General features: G+C 34.6%; 1 protein-coding gene across 1 annotated transcript in view; it reads left to right on the forward strand.

Annotated features, from left to right (window-relative positions):
• Positions 1 to 22,040, forward strand: part of MIB1 (MIB E3 ubiquitin protein ligase 1) — a 135,534-nt gene that overhangs the window by 96,773 nt on the left and 16,721 nt on the right. Inside the window, exons 13-18 of the mRNA XM_054583439.1 lie at positions 2,079 to 2,211; positions 5,060 to 5,146; positions 7,076 to 7,237; positions 9,276 to 9,457; positions 11,229 to 11,421; positions 16,042 to 16,120. Coding sequence (XP_054439414.1) covers positions 2,079 to 2,211; positions 5,060 to 5,146; positions 7,076 to 7,237; positions 9,276 to 9,457; positions 11,229 to 11,421; positions 16,042 to 16,120 — 836 coding nt within the window. The remainder of the gene's footprint in view (positions 1 to 2,078; positions 2,212 to 5,059; positions 5,147 to 7,075; positions 7,238 to 9,275; positions 9,458 to 11,228; positions 11,422 to 16,041; positions 16,121 to 22,040) is intronic.

Below are 22,040 nucleotides of genomic sequence, written 5' to 3' on the forward strand. Positions count from 1 at the left end.
TTAAATTTTAAATATTAGATTGTAATGATCCATTCTGTGTGTGTTGACATCAGTGGATTGAGTACTACGAAATGATATAGATTTTTAACTATGTAGAGTTTATGATAATCTGCCAGCTACATATAATATCTCAGTTATTACTGTTTTTTTACATTAGTATTTCTGTTATTTGGTTGTTCTTTATTAACTTTCATTAATATATACTATTCAAATTGAACCTAAGAGATTCCACAAATCAAATTTTTATCCTTACAATAAACATAGTCTCATGTGAGACTATGTTTATATATTTCTATATATGTTTATATAGAAATATGTCTATATTTATATTGAGACTTATAAGTTTATATTTCGTAACTCTTTGATATTTTTTATCTTTAATGTTTTCTTTTTGTAGTACTCCTGTTGTATTATTTACTTGTTTTTTATTTTATTTTTTTCCTATTACTATTTAGTTCCCTTATACTCCTCATCCCCCAATAGTCACCACACTATTGTCCATGTCCATGAGTCCTTTTTCCTTTTTGCTTAATCCCTCCACCTCTTAACCTCCCTCCCAGGTGGCCACCTGTCATTCTGCTATCTAGGAGTTTGTCTCTGTTTTGCTTGTTTGTTCAGTTCGTTCATTAGATTTCATATATGAGTGAAATCATGTGGTATTTGTCTTTCTCTGACTGGCTTGTTTCACTTAGCATAATGTTCTCCAGGTTCATCTATACTGTTGCAAAGAAGAATATTTTCTTTTTTATAGCCGAGTAGTATTCCATTGTGTAAATGTCCCATAGTTGTTTTATGTACTCATCTATTGATTGACACTTGGGCTGCTTCCGTATCTTGGCAATTGTAAATAATGTTGCAGTGAGCATAGGGGTGCTTATGTTCTTTCGAATTAGTGTTTTTGGTTCCTTTGGATATATTCCCAGCAGTGGGATCACTAGGTCATAAGGCAGACCCATTTTTAATTTTTGGAGTTATCTCCATACTGCTTTTCACAGTGGGTGCACCAGTCTGCATTCCCACCAACAGTGCAAAAGAGTTCCCCTTCTTCCACATCCTTGACAGCCCTTGTTGTTTGTTGATTTATTGATGATCGCCATTCTGACAGGTGTGAAGTGATACCTCATTGTGGTTTTAATTTGTATTTCTCTGATGATTAGTGATGTTGACCATCTTTTTATATGTCTGTTGGCCATCTGTATGTCCTTTTTGGAGATGTGTCTATTCAGGCCCTTTGCCCATTTTTTAATGGGGTTGCTTTTTTTTTTGGCATGGAGTTTTGTAAGTTCTTTATAAATTTTGGATATCAATCCCTTATTAGATGTATCTGCCTATATGTTCTCCCATCCTGTGAGTTTAAAAAATTTTTTGTTGATGTGTTCCTTCGCTGTGCAAAAACTTTTTAGTTTGGTGAAGTCCCATTTGTTTATTTTTTTCTTTTGTTTCCCCTGCCTGGGGAGATATATTTGATAAAATATTGCGACTAGCAGTGTCTGAGATTTTGCTGCCTATGTTTTCTTCTGGGATTCTTATGGTTTAGGGTCTCAGTTTAAGTCTTTGATTCAATTTGAATGTATTCTTATGTGTAGTGTAAGAAGGTGGTCTAGTTTTATTTTTCTGCACACACCCATCCAATTTTCCCAACACCATTTATTGAATAAACTCTCTGTAGCCCATTGTGTGTGCTTGCTTCCTCTGTCAAATATTAATTGACTGTAAAGGTGTGGGTTTATTTCTGGGCTGTCTATTCTGTTCCATTGAGCTATGTGTCTGTTTTTATGCCAATATCATGCTGTTTTGACTACTATGGCCTTATAGTATAGTTTCATATTATGTAGTATGATTCCTCCCATTCTATTTTGATTCTATTCTCCAAACAGTGACAGTTTGTTTACCTCTTAAATTATCAAAAAGTGTACACTTGAGACTTAGAAAAATTGAATTTTTGTTTGTCTCTGTGCATAATTTTCTTTAGAAAGCATTATATTTGGCTTCAAAAGTTTTTAAAAATATTTATCTCCAAAAACATAATTGAATATCAAATTATGTAAATATATAAATAACATAAATTTGACTTTCAGTGCGATGCGTGTTTTGCTGTCTAAATTACCAAGACCATGGATTGTGGATGAGAAGAAAGATGATGGTTATACTGCCTTGCATCTGGCTGCCCTTAATAATCATGTGGAAGTGGCTGAATTATTGGTACATCAGGTAGGAAATTTTTCACAATTTTAGACCATTGCCGTCCATTAATTAATTAATTCATCAGCTACATATTAGCATGTTACAGTAAAATCCCATGATGATGCAAATTCAGAAATAGTGAACTTTCACTCTTTGTCTAACATTCATTGTTAAATGGAGGGAGGGGGGTGTATATGTGTGTTTGTACCTCTCAGTTCCCAGTATTCCCTCTGCACAGTCTTCCTGGATTGATCCAATGAAATGAGCATCAGCTGAAAGGGATTTCCCAGACTTGCTGCCACTGTAGTGGACGAATCAGTAAGCCACAGGACCGAGAACCATCATATTGATATATAAGCTGGCGTGGCCAGTTCCCATCAGGCTGCAGTCAGGATCTGGGGATTCAGTTCATGATTACTGCTGGACCCCTGGAACCTGTTGCTGGATAGTAGCACACACTCACTTTAGTCATTTCATTCATCTCAGAAATAAGTTTTTATGACTGAATTTTTCTGGAGCCTCTTCATTGCAGTATTTATAATGTTTTAGTATATTCAGCAAATTTTTAAAATGCTTCAGTCAAGTATATGCCATATAGAAGCACAGAAATTATCAAAGAATTATCTGTGATCCCTGACTTCAAGGAATTTACAGTTAAAAGGATGAAACAGCAGAAAAATTTAGAAGATAGTATTTCATGTGTAATTAAGCCCCAGATCATAAGATATACCCTCCATAAACTACACAAGTTTGGATAAAGAAATAGTTCAAAAGTAAAACTACCTTTCCTCTGACACTGTAAGCTTTTATTATTAAAATGCATTCTGTTAGAAGTATTATTAATTATGATATATTCTTTTTCATTCTAATCTAAATGACAGCCCTTAAGCCAATACTGCACTGTCTTGGTTATTGTTGCTTTATAGTAAGATTTGAAATCAGATACAGTCTTCCAACTTTGTTTTCCAGAAGCAACCCCCATCAAATTAAATTTTTTCTTTACCTTGTACACTTGACAACTAAAAAACCATAACATGGGAATAATTATGAGTTTAAATTTACAAAATAAAGTACTGTTTTGGTGTGGGAGTTGTCATGAGGCTGTGTTGAAGTAACTTTTAACTATTTGGGATATTGAGTATCCATTGAAATGGATTTGTTCAGCCATTTACATTAATGAGCATTTAAATGCAACAGGTATCATTTCAGTCTTAACATGAATGAATAAAAGTCAATGTGTTCGGGAAAATTTTTTTTCCTCAGAATTGTTTTAATATTCTAGGTCTTTTGATTGTCCATATATATATTTTAGAATCAGATTGTTTTTATTAAAAAGTCTTGGGAGTTTGATTGCTCTTGCACATATTAGACCTATCTTTAAGTTTTGACGCTACTGTAAATTGTTTAAAAATTTCAATGTATAATTGTATATTATTAGTGTGTAAAATAGAATTATTTTTTGTATATTGACCATATACCCTGTGATATTGCTAAAATTACAGAAATAATATAGTCACATTGAGATATTACTAATCATCAAATACAATTATTAAATTTAAAAGGCCAGAAAAACCAAGTGTTCATTAGGATGTGGCACAATTAGAATACACAAACATTGCTGGTGTTTTTCCAAAGCAGCCATTGCGAAAAACAATTTGGCAGTTTTTTATAAAGTTAAACGTATATTCACTATACAACCCACTATACAACCTTGGGTACCACTCTGGGTATGTACCCAAGAGATGTGTACCCACACACATACTTGTTATACTAAATAACAACTTTATTTATAATAATCCCAAATTGGAAGCGAGCCAAATGTTCATTAGCTGGTGCATGGATAAACAAATTATGGTACATTCATATAATGCATATTACTTTGGAAAATCTAAATGATGGAAAAGCTCAGGAAACTTGAAAAGGAAGTGCCTCACTTTCTGCATTTATATGAGAACAGACATGATAAGAAAGTAGGTTGAGATTAGGTACCTCATAATCTCACTCAAAGAAACATAAACAATAAAAAAAACAAATTCCTACTCCCAGAAGATGTCAGAGCATTAATGGAGTTTCAGCTCTATCTGGTGCTCCAAGAAAGGGCACATTTGGGTATCAGAATTGTATTTAGAGATTATGAATGGTTCTAAGACATATCCTTTGAACCTGTACCCCTTTTCTTAATTTCCTTTTTCTAAAAAATACGCTAGACATTGTGTTAAGCAGTTTTGTATGTTACTTTTTAAACTCTTCACATTAACCTGAAAATAGATATAAAGTGGTACAATACTTACTTAAATTTCACAAAGCTTGTAAGTGACAGCACATGAACCTAAGTTCTTGATACCAAGTTCATTGCTTTTGCTTCTCAGTCCCTTTAGCTATCCCAGGACTCTGGTGGGACATTCTGCTCTTCCTTTATAAGTATTTTTGTATACTAATTAAGTGTTGCCTTCTCACTCTCAAACAAAGTTCCTTTTCACTGAAAGTGGAAGAGCTCAATTATGCAGCAATAGAAAGTGACTTTGTTAGGGCATTAAAGTATATCTAAATCCAATATGAAGACTCATTAATAAAAATTTTCAGGAAATATTTATAGCTAAAAGGTATTGATTATCTCCATTGCTTTGTAATGGAGATCTAAAAGGAGCTGTGTTCATATTTCAGACTTGCTGTTTTTAGTTAAGGAAGTTTGCTGTCCTTTTAATTTTTCCTGTATTACCCGCAACTGTTACTATATGAGAACAATGTCCCAGGAGCTAGAGGAGTGGAAAGTGGTTAACAGAATCCAATGTTACTTACTTCTAAAGAGTTACAGTTTTAGTATTTTTTCACTGTTGTCAAAATTTAACTTTGTAAACTTTGTTTTTTTTTTCAGGGTAATGCAAACCTGGATATCCAGAATGTGAACCAACAAACGGCCCTGCATCTTGCTGTGGAACGACAACACACCCAGATTGTTAGGGTAAAGTGTTTACTAATGTGAATCTTAGTTTAGAATGGTATTAACCAGATTTCTAGAATGTTTTGAAAATTAAACATATTGTTAGATTTCTCAAAAGGCATAGTTATATGTTAAAGTTATGATTTTAGGCTCTTTTGTATAAGATTAATTTATAGTAGGGAATATCTTAAAGCTCTGATACTCAAAGTTTTTATATTTTTGTTGCCAGGTTTGTGAATTCCCAGAATATTAAAGCAGAGAACTTCAAAATAACATATAAATTAGTTTTTAAAAAGTGCATTCCCTCTTGGCCCTGGCTGATGTGGCTCAGTTAGTTGGAGTATTGTCCTGTAAACTGAAAGGTCATGGGTTCAATTCCTGGACAGGGCACATGCTTAGGTTGTGGGTTTTGTCCCTGGTAAGAACATGTCCAAAAAGCAACCTGATTGATGTTTCTCTCTCACATCAATGTTTTTCCCCCCTCTTCCTCCCTTCCCCTCTCTCTAAAATCAATAAGCATGTCTTTGGGTGAAGATTAAAAAAAAAAAATACATTACCTCTTAATTTAGATAATTGAAACTGAACTGTAATTAAAAGCTTTGGCTGGACATTTGTTGCACAGGTTTCAAAGAAGCTGATATATATAAATTTTACTAATCTGGTGATTCCAGACAAAATATTTGAAAGATTATCTGTTTAAATTTTTTGACAGAGCAGTGACTCTTAAAATTTGGAGGCTGAACCAGCAGCATCAGCATAGCATGCCTTATGACCTTAATAGAAAAGTAAATTCTTGGTCCCCACCTCAGACCAACCAAATCAGAACTTCCAGGGGTGGGAACTAGCAGCAGTCTGTGATTTAACAAGTCTTCCAGGTGATTTTGATACACATTCAAATTTGAGAAACGCTGCCCTGGAATGACATTTTATGTAACCTTTTGGAACAAAGTAAAACCAGATAAACAAATAACTATTTGCCAAAATAGTTAAGACTATATACTTGAGATTGGTTCTATGTGTGGTGCTTTTCTAAAACTCTGGTAGCATTTGTAGAAAGGATTAAAGAAACTGTTAAAGCACTGTAAGCAAAGTCTTGCCCTGGCTGGTGTGGCTTGGTTGGTTGCAGCACTGTCCCATATACCAGAATGTTACAGGTTTGATTCCTGGTCAGGGCACATACCTTCATTGTGGGTTCGATCCCTGGTTGGGGCACATGTGGGAAGTAACCAGTTGATGTTTCTCACATCAGTGTTTCTCTCTGTCCTTTCCTTTCTCTCTCTAAAAAGCAATGAAGACATGTCTTTGGGTGAGAATTAAAGAAAAAAACCCAACCAAAAAACACCACCATAAGCAATATCTTAAACAAAGTTATATTTACTCCTTAAAATAGCTATTGAAATATATCAGCTCTGCATTTTATGTTGTAGTTTAGCAAACTTCACATTTATTGTTATTTAAAATTCCTCTTGCTAAGAATTCTTGATTTATCAATGATATTTGAACTTCCCTTATGAACATATGCTTGGAGAAAATTGAACAAAGAGAATGGAATAAAATATAACTTCTTGTTTGTTTAAATAATAGAATAATTTTGAACATTATGAGTGGGTCCTTTTGGAAGTACTTAAAATATTCTACCTCACATATTTGAAATTAATAGGAAAAAAGTCTTAAATTTCCCTCAGTTACCTTGATCTTAGAGTAGATGAAATAAACATATTGATTCTCATTTCTTTCTCTTTTCTTTAATTCAATATATTTGAATAACCAGAAGTCATCACTATTTGTAGGGAGCCACAGGGCTGTAGAGTAGTAGCAAGCAAATACTTAAGAATTATTAGCTTTAGTGGCAGCCCTTCAGGTAAGTAGGCTCTCTCAGTTATTTTACATATGGTATAATTTCTTGTGAATGAGGATAGTTTAGCAAAATGAGATGTCTTTTTCTTTTAGCTTTTGGTCCGAGCAGGTGCCAAATTAGATATTCAGGATAAGGATGGGGATACTCCTTTGCATGAAGCTCTGAGGCATCACACCTTGTCTCAGCTACGTCAGCTGCAAGATATGCAAGATGTGGGGAAGGTTGATGCTGCCTGGGAACCATCCAAGAACACAGTGAGTAAAGATAGTCTTTTATTCAGTACCACTGAAAGTCATTTCCCTGTTGACTGCTGATATTGAACAACACTTATTGCAATTTCTTAATGTTTATGGCTGATTTAACCTGTATCTGATAAAATATTTTATGAGAGCTACATATGTAGAAATTTAATTTATGAACTAAATCATAGTCAGTGCTAACAAAATTGCTTCACATTCTTTCCAGAAGTTGCTTGGTTCTTCTTTTTTAACGTTAGCCCTTCAGATAGATGTATTGTGGTATTTGTTGTGCTTTAATTTGCATTTCCCTAGTGACCAGTGATACTGAACATCTTTTCATGGGCTTTTTTGCCACCTACTTCTGTTTGGTGAATGTTTGTTCATACCATTATTCATTATTTTGTTGAGCTGTTTTCTTAATATTGGGTTTTGAGAGTTATGTAATCGGAATGCAAGTTCTTTATCAGATATGTGATATGATACACATGTTATCTCCCAGTCTGTGGCTTATCTTTTCATTCTTTAAACAGTGTTTTAAGAGCAGAAGCTCTTAAATTTGAATAACTATTTTTTCATTGTTTTGGCTTTTTATGTTCCATCTGAGAAATCTGCCACACTCAAGGTTGCTAAGGTTTTCTCCTGTTTAAGTTGTGTGTGTATATATACATACTTAATACACACATATATAGATATAGGTAAATAGATATAGTTATAAATATTGATATGGATCAAAGTTCATTTTTTTTCTGTTAATGGATGTTCAGTAATCCCAGCAACATTTGTGGAAAAGATTGTCTTTTTGTACTGAATCATCTGTTGTACCTTTATCCAAAATCAGTTGACCGTATATGTGAAGCCTTTGTGGATCTGATAATCTATTCTGTTGATCTATGTCTTCAGCTATTGATCTATGTCTTTAGCTATGTGATGCCAACCCAATATCTTGATTACTGTAGCTTTATAATAAATGTTGAAGTCAGGTAGTATAAGTCCTCTAACTTTCTTCTTCTTTAAAGTTGTTTGACTATTCTAAGTCCTTCACCTTTCCATATGAATTTTAGAATTGTTTTTAAGAATGTAAAGAGGTTTTGAGACCAAAGTGTTTGAGAATTGCTGCCTTTTTATATCACCATGGGTGAATTCTCTAACTACTGGTTGCATTATTTTTTCTCAATTTAAAAGGGGGAAGGTAGTAACTACCTTTGTAAAGTTATGAAGGTTAAATTAAATAATTCATGGAAAGTGCATGAAATAGTTCTTGGTTTATTGTAGACACTCTATAAATGTTAACAATTATTATGACCTTTTCCAGATAAGATGTTTGAATCTGTAGTTCAGATCATATCAGAACTTGATTTGTCTCATTCTCTCCATGTCTTGGTTCAACTCCTGGATATTGGCTCTTTTCTCTCACTTATCCCTCTTCTTAATGGTTTCAAGTTGGTTGCTAACAGCTTAGGAACCAAATTGAGTAGAAAAGAAAGTACTGTTTATTTAATATCTTGATGAGAAGTCCTCTTCTGAGTTTTATTGACCTTAATTGGCCTGATTTAGGTTATATGTCATCCCTGAACTAATCACACAGGTTGATATCTGACTGGTTTGAGCCATCACTGATCCACTTGTAAAAGTAGAGTATGCCAGTCTTCAACCTACATACCTGACAAAATTAGGGCTACACAGGAAGGGGGAGTGGATATTAGGACTGCAATTTATAAATGTCCACAATAACTATATAGTTTGTAAGTTATTACCAGACATGTATTTTTCATATATAATACACACATACCTATTCATATATGTATATATACCCCCCCCCACACACATATATATACCCATATACCTTATATATGTATATATACAGGGTGGGGCAAAAGTAGGTTTACAGTTGTTCATGTGGAAAATAATACAATAATTAATAAGTAATACAAGAATAAACTCTATGTTTCACATACAACTCTAAACCTACTTTTGCCCCAGTGTGTATTTGGTGGTAATAATTGACAACAGATTCCTAAAGGGAAAATAATGACTCTTTTTCATTTGATTACAGTTAATAATGGGGCTTGGTACCCAGGGGGCAGAGAAGAAGAGTGCAGCATCTATCGCCTGTTTCTTGGCTGCTAATGGTGCTGACCTTAGCATTCGAAATAAGAAGGGTCAGTCACCACTTGATCTCTGTCCTGATCCAAGTCTCTGCAAAGCACTGGCAAAGTGTCACAAAGAAAAAGTCAGGTTTGTATTATTTATTATCATAAAACTTAATATTCTATACCTAAAGTATATGGTTTCAAAAGGGAATGTGAATACTTGAAAATGGCTTTGTCTTTGCTCTTCCTCTTTTTTCCTTTTTATTTTTTAAATTAAACTTATTGGGGTGACATTGGTTAGTAAAATTATGTAGGTTTCAAGTGTAAATTCTTTTTAATACATCATGTCCTTCCTCTATGTTTTTGTTGTCCCTTTCTTTCTTAAAAATTTTCCTATAGAGAGCATGTCTCATTTCATGTTGTACTCTATACATTATAAAATATAGTGCTTTATTTACAATAAATTCTAAGAGGCTTTTCTAAACCAGTCTGATTTTCCAGTATTTCTGTATGTTAGAGGAACTTACTTATAAGTAAAGGTCTCAGTAGTGAAATCGCTGTGATTAATGTTATGTGTATTTAAAACTTTAGTAGACTCTTCCAAAGAAAGACACTTAACTTGCTCTCCAATAGTGTGTATCTCACACAAACTCTTAATAGCCAAGCACCCTGCACAGTGTCTGATAGGCACTCGATAAGTATCAATGAGAAATTGAAAACGTGAATACGTGTATGAACCAATTCCTGATTGGGAGTTCTTTCTAAAAATTCTCATCTCACACGTGCCTTTTCTAAAAGTAAAATGTGACAGCGATTTTAATTATTTGATACAACTAAATTTATTATTAAGAAATTATAAAAACACACAAAAGGTACATCTCATTAGTTTTCATCCAGGTGATGCTGTACAACTATAATTACCCTTCATACCTACTTCTTGTTATTGAACATTTCAGTAGTTGTGCCTTGACCTTTGTGCTCTCTTGCCTCTCTTATAATTTGTATAGTGGTGAAAAGACGTATCTTTGGAATCCATGTATAGAGATGTGCTATAGAGAAAAATAATGAGTTATATACATTTCTTTAAGTGTATCCTTAAGGAGCATAAAATTCTATTACAAAAATGTCAGAATGCATTTAAAATATGTAGAGAACAAGATATATAGAGATGAGGTTAGTTTACTACAGTAATAACTTTAATACTGGGGTCTAAGATGAAACTACTGTGTGTGTGTGTGTGTGTACGTGCATGCACATCTTCAGGAGTTTCTGAAGATTGTAGGAGAAACAGGGCATCCCTTTCCTATAGCTGTAGTTGGTCATATATATGTATTTCTATGTCTTGTATCTATACTTGTATATATGCATTCTGTCTTGCTATAATAGAATTTTAGCTCCCGAAGGATACATTTAAATAAATGTCAGAACAGCAGCTGCAATGACATGTTTTCCAAAGTGCCCCGTCAGTTGTGGACTCTGATGAAACTTCATTTTGTCCTGCCTGTAGTTAGGGTAACTAACATGGACTCTAGTTAAGATTTTCTTTTTAGTCCTATGACTTTCTCAGCTGATTCTATACAGGTAAAAAAGTTCTGAGTGAAACCGTGTTTTTGTTAAAATTTTTAATTAGTGTTTTTGATTTTTTGTTAAAATATGTAGATTTACTCTTTTTCATTGGGTGAGGACTTGTTCAATTTGTAATTTGAATAGTCCTACAGAACGTAAAGATGCAGAGCTGTATATAAATAGAAAAAATATAATATGCAGTATTTCATATATAGATGTTAAAGTTTAATTTTTTTGACATAACTATAGCTGTTTTTATATAAACTAATGATGTGCTAGATGTTTTAAAAAACACTTTAATTACTTTATTTGTAATATAAATATTTAATAAGCTTATTTTCTTTTGTTAGTGGTCAGGTGGGTTCTCGAAGTCCTTCTATGATTAGTAATGATTCTGAAACCTTAGAAGAGTGTATGGTATGCTCAGATATGAAGAGAGATACTCTTTTTGGCCCATGTGGACACATTGCTACCTGTTCTTTATGTTCTCCACGAGTCAAGAAATGCCTTATCTGTAAAGAACAAGTTCAATCCAGAACGAAGGTAATATATTTTTAATACAGCTATTTTATCATTTCATGAGGATCTTTGAGACAATTAATGAAATATAAGATTATATGATGTGTGTCTATTTAATTTTTTTCTTCTTGTTCTAAATATAGGAATGTATAATTTATATATTTATTGAGACCATTTATGAATTACTTTTTTTATATGTAAACTGCAGTAGTTAAAAATAATCTGTTTTGCTTTCAAAGCCCCGTATAACCTAAAGTTGTATTTAATTCCTTTTTATTACTTATGAATTAGTTGTAAATTGCCTCTTTTTTGAGTGCATGGACTATTTTGTATTGTATTTATCTTTGTAAAAGACTGGCCAATTTTTTTTTGTAGGTTACACATTCTGTATTTATTTGATTGTTGTATCATGGCACTAATTTGTTTCTCTGTCCTCTATATTTCCTGTAAACTGGAAGGTGATGTAAAGGCTTAATTAGAGTCAGCTTTTAAATATTTTTGGCAAGAAAACTTCACAGGTGATTCTACTCATTTTGTTTAGTTTCCCAGGAGGCAAGTAAAGTTTGATCATTCTGCTATTAGAGGGCCAAATTCTTATTCATTCTGAACTTTTCATCTTCTCTGACTCCTTTTACTTTTTGAGAAGCATTATTTTTTTCTGGGTTACTGGTTTCATCTTTTCCCATGTAACATAGTGCATTATCATAACTGTACCGTCTTACTCATTTTGGTTTACTAAATAATTTTCTTAGTTTTTCCTGTGTGTGCGCGCGCATGTATAAAGTGAGATGTAAATTTTTTACAAGTGATTTCTCTCAAGGTGAGTAGCTTAAATCAAAAGATATATATTTTTTTAAATTTCAGTTATGAAGTTTATACTTTTTTCCCATTTGCTTTTTTATTATTTTCATTTTTCTCTTGATGCTTCCTAAGCTATTCATTAACTTTTATTAATTAGAAAGGAGCCCCCACTAACTCTCCTAATGAATCAGCGAGCAGTGACTTAGCAGGTGTTATCTTACCAGTGCTTCTCACATTTTCATATATGAAACCTTCTAAGACTGAATGTTTTTTATGATCTAAATACATACATCTTTGGTAAAATTATTGGCATAGGAAAAAGCACAAGGAAGTTATTTTGGAAAGAAAATACTGAAATATGCGTGTAGCTGCTTAATTTGTAAGTAAAGGTGACGAGGAAAAACTAATAGCTCTAATTATATGCTGGGCACCGTGTTGGCATTTTATATGCATTATCTAAGAACTTTGCTTAATAAATAAATGCGGACTATTCTACTTGGTATTTATTATTTGCTGTAGTTACCTGCTTACGGAGTAACAGTTTGGGAAAGAATCTGAAAGGATAAAAATCTTAAGCCATTCTCTTGTTTTCAGATTGGTTTGTGTATTCTGTTGTGCTGGAAACTTTTTGTTATATTAAGGCCTATTTCAACAAATCTGTATTGAGCACTTGTTTTGTAGACAAGACATAGATGCATGTAATAATTTCTTGCTAAAAATTTGTAATCTCTTAGCAAACTTGATTAAAAGTTACTTTGCCATGTATGATGTGGTAGGTGCTTTACGACAAATGTAAAGTGAGTTCAGAGTCCCAGGTTGTCAAAAGCAGAGTCTCAGATATGGATTGTCTTCTAGTTCAACTCTAGTATTTGCATTTGAAAAAGTGAAGTTCCAACAAGTACATGAACAGTTGGATCTTAATGCACTTCTCCTGATTCTTAAGTCTCTGTTCTTTTGTATTATGATACACAGACAAAATGAAAAACAATGTCTGCAAAGGAGGATTGATAGAACAGGGAGGTTGAATGGAAGGAATATGCTATTATTTCGTTTTTAAAAGAGTTCTAAATTCCAAGAATTAGTAAGCTTTCAATTTTTTTTTTAAACTATGAAATTTTTAAACCTGTATAAAAGTACAAAAACTAACATACCCACCAGGTAAATTTGCTAGGTGGTTATAGAACCTTTGAAGATAAAGAAAGAGTGACCCCAAGTGGTTAAAGGATAATGCATACCTTCAGTGAAGATAAATTATAAAATGAGTATTTGGAGGAAGGGAGAATAAACAAGTTTAGTCTCTTCAGCAATTAAAGAAATACAAAATTAAAAATTATGAATTATTATTTAGCATTCTTGTCAAATTAATAAATTTAAAAAAACTTCTACCTAGGAAAGTGGGAAATGGACACTGTTAATACTACTGGAGGCTGAATAAATGGCTTCACATTTTTGAGAAACCATCCTGACAATGTACAGGGTCCAGAAGTTAGGCCTGCTTGAGTGTGGTTGGTAGGGTAAATATGGGTGTAATAATTTATAATCTGAATTTGAACATTTTACCTAAAATGTCATATGGTGTGCTTGAGTGTGAAACTGTTATGTTACAGAATTATATGTTTATAATTTTGTAATAAAAAAGGGGCATTATTTGTGTTGGACCCCGTATATACACAAACTTTTATAATAAACATGCTTTAATATAGTAGTTCCATTCCTGGGACTATAATCTGAGGAAAAATTCCAGAAGAGGGGAAAAGTTATATTTATAAAGGTTTTTTTGGTCAGTAATAGAGGATTGGGTAAGTATATTATTATTATGTCAAATTGCTAGAGTATTTTAAACTCTTTATAAACAATTCAGATACATAGACAATTGCATTAGGAACCATTCAGAAAACCAGCATGCCCATTACATAGAGGGAGAAGAGAATTCTCATGTATTGAACACAGATTTTATATTAGGCATTGAACTAAACACATTACACATGACATTTAATTTACTCTTTTCTTCATTGTCACATTTTAATCATTTATCAGTACTTAGCACTACAGTTCTTAAAATATTTACAGGAAAGTGTTCCTTACATACAAATGGCTAGATCAGTCAGAGTATCACCCCCCTGCCATCATTGCTCTTGAAACTTGTCCATGTGTTCATTTGGGATTTTCATTTCTTCTTTCACCCTGATTGTGCCTACTTTTCTGTTTAGTTTACTAGCCAATAAGCTAGGTAGCTGACTGACTCACCTTTGAAACTTAGCCATGGTCCTCAGCCTTAGCTGGTCTTATGAGAGAGGAAAGCCTTTATTGGGAGTTATGAAAAACTCGTGTATTTACCTCAGGCTATCGATCCCTTAGCCAGCCAAAACCAGGATTTTCCTATTTCTGCTCCTCACCCCGCAATTCTAGTGGTGTGCTGCTTAATGTTTGCATTTTGGGGGCTAGATTGCTATACTAAGGTAACCATTTCTTCCATTGTAATTTGATCTTGAGGAGAACTAAAGCCTGGATGAGTAACCCTAGAGTTGGAAAGAACACCCTGGTCTTAGTCCAATGAACTATAATGTAGAAGACTGAAATTTATTTCTTTCAACTGTTTGGAATCAATTAGTTAAGGCAGAAACTTAGCAAGTACGCTAGACTTTTTCTTCACCATTCATTCTCCACATTTTATTGATTACAGATCTTCTTAAATAGTTCTCAAAACTCTTTCTACTCTTCCATATTGCTATGTTTTAGTTTAATTATGACCTCACTGTCTCATATTTAGAATTGTTCAAGGATACACTTGAATAAGGGACACCTAATTTCTTTCCCTACATTCTAGTATACTCTTCACTACTCTGTGAAGAAGGATTGTTCATTAGCATTCAGGTTTTTTAAAAAGAAGCTGTGACTCAACAATGTTAGGTAATTTGTTAGTACTGGAGCTAGGATTTGAATCCAGGAATATAAATTCCTTGATCAACCATCTGCTTACCACTATTACTACTATATAAATTCTCTGCACACAATGGTCCAAGTTGGGAAAGTCCCTAGAGAGAGAGCACACGTACAGTACTTGGTTGTTTAGGTGAAGTTTTAGATGAGTGGCAGTCATCATTTTGGACAGTAATATTAAATGACACAATGTATAGATAAATGTGAATGTGTTTAAGATGGGAGAAGAATAGGTGAAAGATGGATATGAAACTAAGGGCAGTGTGGTGGGTGGGGTAAGAGAGGCCAGAGCCAATGTTAAAAAATAGTTACACTCTCAAAACTCAGATTAACTGATGAAGAGGAGGAAAAATTGAGGGAAATTATGAATAGATTGTGGAAGACTTAACAGGTCAGGGAGAAATAATAGACCAAAACATTGGGCTCCAGCCAGTGTTGGAGAATTGATCAAATCTTGGAAAAGTATATGTTAGGTAGAGTTTCTTAGATGTGGATAAACAGAAAAATCCCCTTTGGGTTTTAGCAGTCTGGCTAATCTAGCTAGATTTTCACTAATGTTGGAAATCTTATCTTAATACCAGTCATTTGTTCTTTTCATTTTTCTCTCAAAAATAATTCTTGAAAAAAAGAATATCGAAGTCTAAGCTGCTCTTCCTGACCTCAGAGGAAATAGAGTTTTTCTATATTTTTCTCTAGGATGGGTAGGGAGACTAATGTGGAGATAGAATCTATTAAGCAGGGAACATGAATAACCAAGAGAGTAGATGACAGAGAAGTATGTATTAAATTTCTCATGCCTAGAGTGTTTCCTTATAGAGGAAACAAGTACATTCGGTTATAAAAGAAACTTAGGGTTTTATCTGTAGATGTTCATGCTGTCTTGTGTAACTTCTTTTTTTGTAGATTGAAGAATGTGTGGTATGCTCAGACAAGAAAGCAGCTGTTCTTTTTCAGCCATGTGGACACATGTGTGCTTGTGAAAGTAAGTAGCCTATAAAAAACTTCCTCAGTATTATTATAAAAATAGAAAGTGAAACAAAATAATTTTTTGATAACTCATGAACAAAAAAGTTGGCGGGCCTCTGGGACCTTCCGTTTCTTTCTCTCTACTAGAATGTCACCTATTTTTCTCCTTGCTCCTGAGCCCTAGAGAAGACTGAATATGCTGTGTTCCTCTAGGTTGAATTTTGATTTCATTTGTTTTAGCACAAAATGATCTCTTCTCATACACAATAGAAATTTATTTCTAAAAACGAATGTTGAAAGATTTTGTCTAGCCCTTTTTCACATATAAAGTGAGCTGATCTTCATTTGTCTTTACCTTAATATTGCTGCTTCTCTTGCATAATTTCCCTACTACTGATCTACCCACAGCAATAATTTGGGGTTAAAATTTTTAGCCTTGTTAACTGTTCTTAATCTCTTTATCAAGTGAATGTATAGAAATCTTTCCTTTATGAGGATAATTAAAGTTCTAGAGGTGTTTTAAAATTTGCTTTTAGCTCTGGCTGGGTGGCTCAGCTGGTTCGAGCGTTGTCTCGTTGGGGCTTTTATCCCTGGTTGGAGCATGTATGGGGAGGCAGCCAATAGATATTTCTGTCTCACATCAGTGTTTCTCTTTCTCTCTCCCTCCCTTTTTCTCTCTCTAAAATCAATAAGCATTTTTTTAAAATTTTACTTTTATATACCCTCCTTGTTCTTTTCAAGTTCATATGCTGTTCAGTAGTAATATTCTGCTCTTTCCTTTGCTTTTTACATTTGCCAGTGGAGGATTTAAACAAGTTTAACAAATTATACCTATTTAAATGGGCCTGAAGTAAACCACTGTGTCTCCTATTATAAAATAGTTCAGTAAGTACGTATTAATTTTTAATACATCTGCTTAATATACAAATTTTATGATAGACAAATCTTACCAGCCTACATTTGCTTTAGCCTTTTTTCATTTTTATAGCCATCTTGTCAACTAAAGAAAGGATCAAGGCTTTCTACTTTAACATCCTCCTACAAGTAATTGTTTCTGTTTACCAAAGACTGGTATAATGCCTATAATCAAGTGTCCGAGTATATGTAGAAAGGGAATTCTGTTTCAAGTTAGAAGAACACAGGTTATTTACATTTTCATAGTGTAAGGGTTAACAAATTTTCCATAAGGGGTTGAATAATAATTATTATTATTATTTTTTTTTTCCAAATACATTTGTCTCTGCCTTCCCCCTATGACTTTCCCTTGCCCCCTACCGCCCTCCCTCCCTCAATCCTTCCCCTTTGGTTTTGTCCATGAGTCCTTGTTATATGTTCCTTGACTTGCCCCTTCCCTTCCTTTTCCCCCACCCACCCCTCCCTCCTTCCCTCTTGTCTCTGTTGGTTTCTTTTCCTTTCAGTGTTGCTGGTCTTATTTTCCTTGCATCTTTGTATTGTTGATTAGGTTCCGCTTATAGGTGAGATCATATGGTATTTGTCTTTCGCCCCCTGGCTTATTTCCCTTAGCATAATGCTCTCGAGTTCCATCCATGCTGTCGCAAAGTGTAGTAGTTCTTTTTTTCTTTCTGCTGCGTAGTATTCCACTGTGTAAATGTACCATACTTTTTTGATCCAATCATCTACTGAAGGGCATTTAGGTTGCTTCCAACACTTGGCTATTGTAAATTGTGCTGCTATGAACATTGGGGTGCATAGGTTCTTCTGAATTGGCGTTTTGGGGTTCTTGGGGTATAGTCCCAGCAGGGGAATCACTGGATCAAAAAGCAGTTCCATTTTTAGCTTTTTGAGGGAATTCCACACTGCTTTCCACAGTGGCTGCACCAGTCTGCATTCCCACCAACAGTGTACTAGTGTTCCCTTTTCTCCACAGCCTCACCAGCACCTGTTTGTTGATCTGTTTATGATGGCCATTCTGACCGGTGTGAGGTGGTACCTCATGGTGGTTTTGATCTGCATTTCTCTGATGGCTAGTGATGCCGAGCATCCTTTCAAATGTCTCTGGGCCCTCTGTATCTCTTCCTTGGAAAAGCGTCTGCCCAGGTCCTTTGCCCATTTTTTGATTGGATCATTTGTCTTCTTGGAGTGGAGTTGAGTGAGTTCTTTATATATTTTGGAGATTGAACCTTTATCTGATGTATCATTAGCAAATATATTTTCCCATACGGTTGGCTCCCTTTTCATTCTGCTGATGTTTTCTTTAGCCGTGCAGAAGCTTCTTATTTTGATGAGGTCCCACTTGTTTATTCTTTCCTTTATGTCCCTTGCTTTAGGAGACATATCGGTGAAAAAATTACTGCGTGAGGTATCTGAGAGTTTCCTGCCAATGTTCTCCTCTAGAACTTTTATGGTGTTGCAACTTATATTTAAAAGTCTTTTATCCATCTTGAGTTTATTTTTGTGTAGGGTGTCAGCTGATGATCCAATTTCAATTTTTTGCATGTAGCCGTCCAACTCTCCCAACACCATTTGTTGAAGAGGCTATGATTGCTCCATTTTATGCTTCTGCCCCCTTTGTCAAATATTAGATGCCCATATAGACCTGGGCTTATTTCTGGGCTTTCTATTCTGTTCCACTGGTCTATGTGTCTGTTCTTGTGCAAGTACCAGATTTTTTTGAGTATAGTGGCTTCGTAGTATAGTTTGATGTCCGGTATTGTGATCCCTCCTACTTTGTTTTTCTTTCTCAAAATTGCTGCAGCTATTCGGGGTCGTTTATGGTTCCACATAAGTTTTTGAAATGTCTGTTCTATTTCTGTGAAATATGTCATTGGTATCTTAATAGGGATTGCGTTGAATCTATAAATTGCTTTGGGTAGTATGGACATTTTGATGATATTAATTTTTCCAATCCATGAGCACGGTATATGCTTCCATTTCTTGGTGTCTGCCTTAATTTCTTTCTTCAATGTTGTATAGTTTTCTGCGTAGAGGTCTTTTACCTCCTTGGTTAAATTTATTCCTAGGTACTGTATTTTTCTTGTTGCTATTCTGAATGGTATTTTTTTTTCTGATTTCTTCTTTTTCTGTTTCATTGCTGGTGTACAAAAATGCCTTTGATTTCTGAATGTTGACTTTGTATCCTGCTGTTTTGCCAAATTCACTTACTAGGTTGAGGAGTCTTTTGGTGGAGTCTACAGCGTTTTGTATGTACACTATCATGTCATCTGCAAACAGTGATAGTTTTACTTCTTCCTTTCCTATTTGGATGCCTTTTATTTCTTTTTCTTGTCTGACCACTGTGGCTAGGACTTCCAATACGATGTTGAAAAGAAGCAGTGAAAGCGGACATCTTGTCGTGTTCCCGATCTTAGTGGGAAAGCTTTTAGTTTTTGCCCGTTGAGTATGATGTTGGCTGTAGGTTTTTCATATATGGCCTTTATTACGTTGAGGAATGCCCCATTCATTCCCATTTTGCTGAGTGTTTTGATCATAAATGGGTCCTGTACGTTACTGAATGCTGTTTCTTCATCTATTGAGATGATCATGTGGTTTTTGTCTTTTCTTTTATTTATGTGATGTATTCCGTTTATTGACTTGCGTATATTGAACCATCCCTTAATCCCTGGGATGAATCCCACTTGATCATGGTGGATAATCTTTTGAATGTATTGCTGGATGCGGTTTGCCAATATTTTGTTGAGGATTTTAGCATCTATGTTCATCAGTGAAATTGGCCTGTAGTTTTCTTTCTTTGTAGGGTCTTTATCTGGTTTTGGGATTAGGGTGATGCTGTCCTCATAAAAAGAGTCTGGGAGGCTTCCCTCCTCTTGGGTTTTTTGGAATAGTCTGACAAGGACAGGGGTTAACTCTTCCTTAAATGTTTTGTAAAATTCCCCTGTGAAACTGTCTGGCCCAGGGCTTTTGTGTGCCAGGAGTTTCTTGATTACTGGTTCAATTTCCCCAGCTGTTATTGGTCTGTTCAAGCTTTCTGTTTCTTCCTCCTTCAGTGTTGGAAGATTATACTTTTCTAGAAATTTGTCCATATCATCGAGGTTTTCAAATTTATTGGCATATAATTGTTCATAGTAGTTTCTGACAATCCTTTGTATTTCTGTGGTATCAGTTGTTATTTCTCCTCTTTCATTTCTGATATTATTTATTTAGGTCCTCTCCCTTTTTGCCTTGATGAGTCTGCTTAAAGACTTGTCGATTTTATTTATCTTTTCAAAGAACCAGCTTCTGGCTTGGTTGATCCTTTGAATTGTTCTTTTCGTCTCTATGTCATTCAGTTCTGCTCTAATCTTGACTATTTCCTTCCTTCTACTTGCTCTGGAGTTTATTTGTTGTTGTTTCTCCAGTTTTTGAAGTTATAGTGTTAGGTCTTTGAAATGTTTCTATCTTTTTTAGGTAAGCCTGTATTTCTATGAACTTCCCTCTCAGGACCGCCTTTGCTGTGTCCCATAGGTTTTGGACTGTTGTATGTTCATTTTCATTTGTTTCCAGAAACTTTTTGATTTCTTCTCTTATCTCATTATTGACACATTCATAGTTTAGTAGTCTACTGTTCAATCTCCATGAGTTTGCAAGTTTTTGAAGTTTCTCTTTGAGGTTGATTTCCAGTTTCAAGCCCTTGTGGTCCGAGAAAAAGTTTGGTGTTATTTCAATCTTCCTTAATTTGCTGAGGCTTGCTTTGTCTTCTATCAAGTGGTCTATCTTTGAAAAACTTCCCTGATCATTTGAAAAGAATGTGTATTTTGCTTCTTTGGGATGTAAGGTTCTATATATGTCAGTTAAGTTTATTTGATTCAGTGCGTCATTCAGCTCCACAATATCCTTGGTGATGTTTTGTTTGGAAGATCTGTCCATTTTTGACAGTGGGGTGTTAAAATCCCCTACTATCAGTGTGTTGCTGTCTATATCTTTTTTGAAGTCGTCCAAGATTTTCCTTATATATTTGGATGCTCCTATGTTTGGTGCATATAAGTTTACAATGTTTATGTCTTCTTGATAGAGTCTTCCTTTAAGTATTATAAATTGTCATTCTGGATCTCTTTTTAAGGCCTTTGTTTTGAAATCTATTTTGTCTGATGTAAGTATTGCAACCCCTGCTTTCTTCTCTTGCCCATTTGCTTGGAATATTTTTTTCCATCCCTTTACTTTCAATCTGTGTAGATCTGTTGTTCTGAGGTGGGTCTCTTGTAGGCAGCATATGTGTGGGTCATGTTTTCTTATCCATTCAGCTATCCTGTGTCTTTTGATTGGGACATTTAGTCCATTTACATTGAGAGTTATTACTGATAGAAACCTATTCATTCTTTCTCTTTTTATCTGTGTTTTTCTCTTTCTCACTCTTTTCCTTCATCTTCTTAAACCAGTCCCTTTAGCATATCTTATAATGCTGGTTTGGTAGAGATGTATTCTTTTAGCCTTCTTTTTGTCTGGGAAACTTTTTATTCCCCTTTCTATTTTAATTGAGAGCCTTGCTACGTAGAGCAGCCTTGGTTGTAGCCCTTGCTTTTCATTAATTGGAATATTTGTTGCCATTCCCTTCTGGCTTGTAGTGTTTCTGTTGAGAAGTCAGCTCCTAGGCATATTGGGGCCCCCTTGTATGTTACTTTCTCCTTCTCCCTTGCTGCCTTGAGGATTCTCTCTTTGTCTTTGACATTTGCCATTTTAATGATGATGTGTCTTGGAGTGGACCTCCTTGGGTCCCTGTTGAGTGGGGCCCTCTGTGTCTCCTGGATCCATGAGACCTTTTCTCTCCTCAGATTGAGGAAATTTTCCATCATTACTTTTTCAAAGAGGTTCTCTATCCCTTGCTCCTCCTCTTCTCCTTTTTGTATCCCTATTTTGCGGATATTATTGCGTTTCAGGTTGTCCTGCATTTTCCTAAATGCCTCTTCATTGTTTTTGAGTCTTTTTTCCATTTCTTGTTCTTTCTGGGAGCTTTTTTCTACCTTATCCTCCATCTCACTGAT

This window comes from Pteronotus mesoamericanus, unplaced genomic scaffold (genome assembly GCF_021234165.1).
Source record: "Pteronotus mesoamericanus isolate MK-2021 breed Mesoamerican mustached bat unplaced genomic scaffold, CSHL_Meso_final contig_74, whole genome shotgun sequence".
Classification (NCBI taxonomy): domain Eukaryota; kingdom Metazoa; phylum Chordata; class Mammalia; order Chiroptera; family Mormoopidae; genus Pteronotus; species Pteronotus mesoamericanus.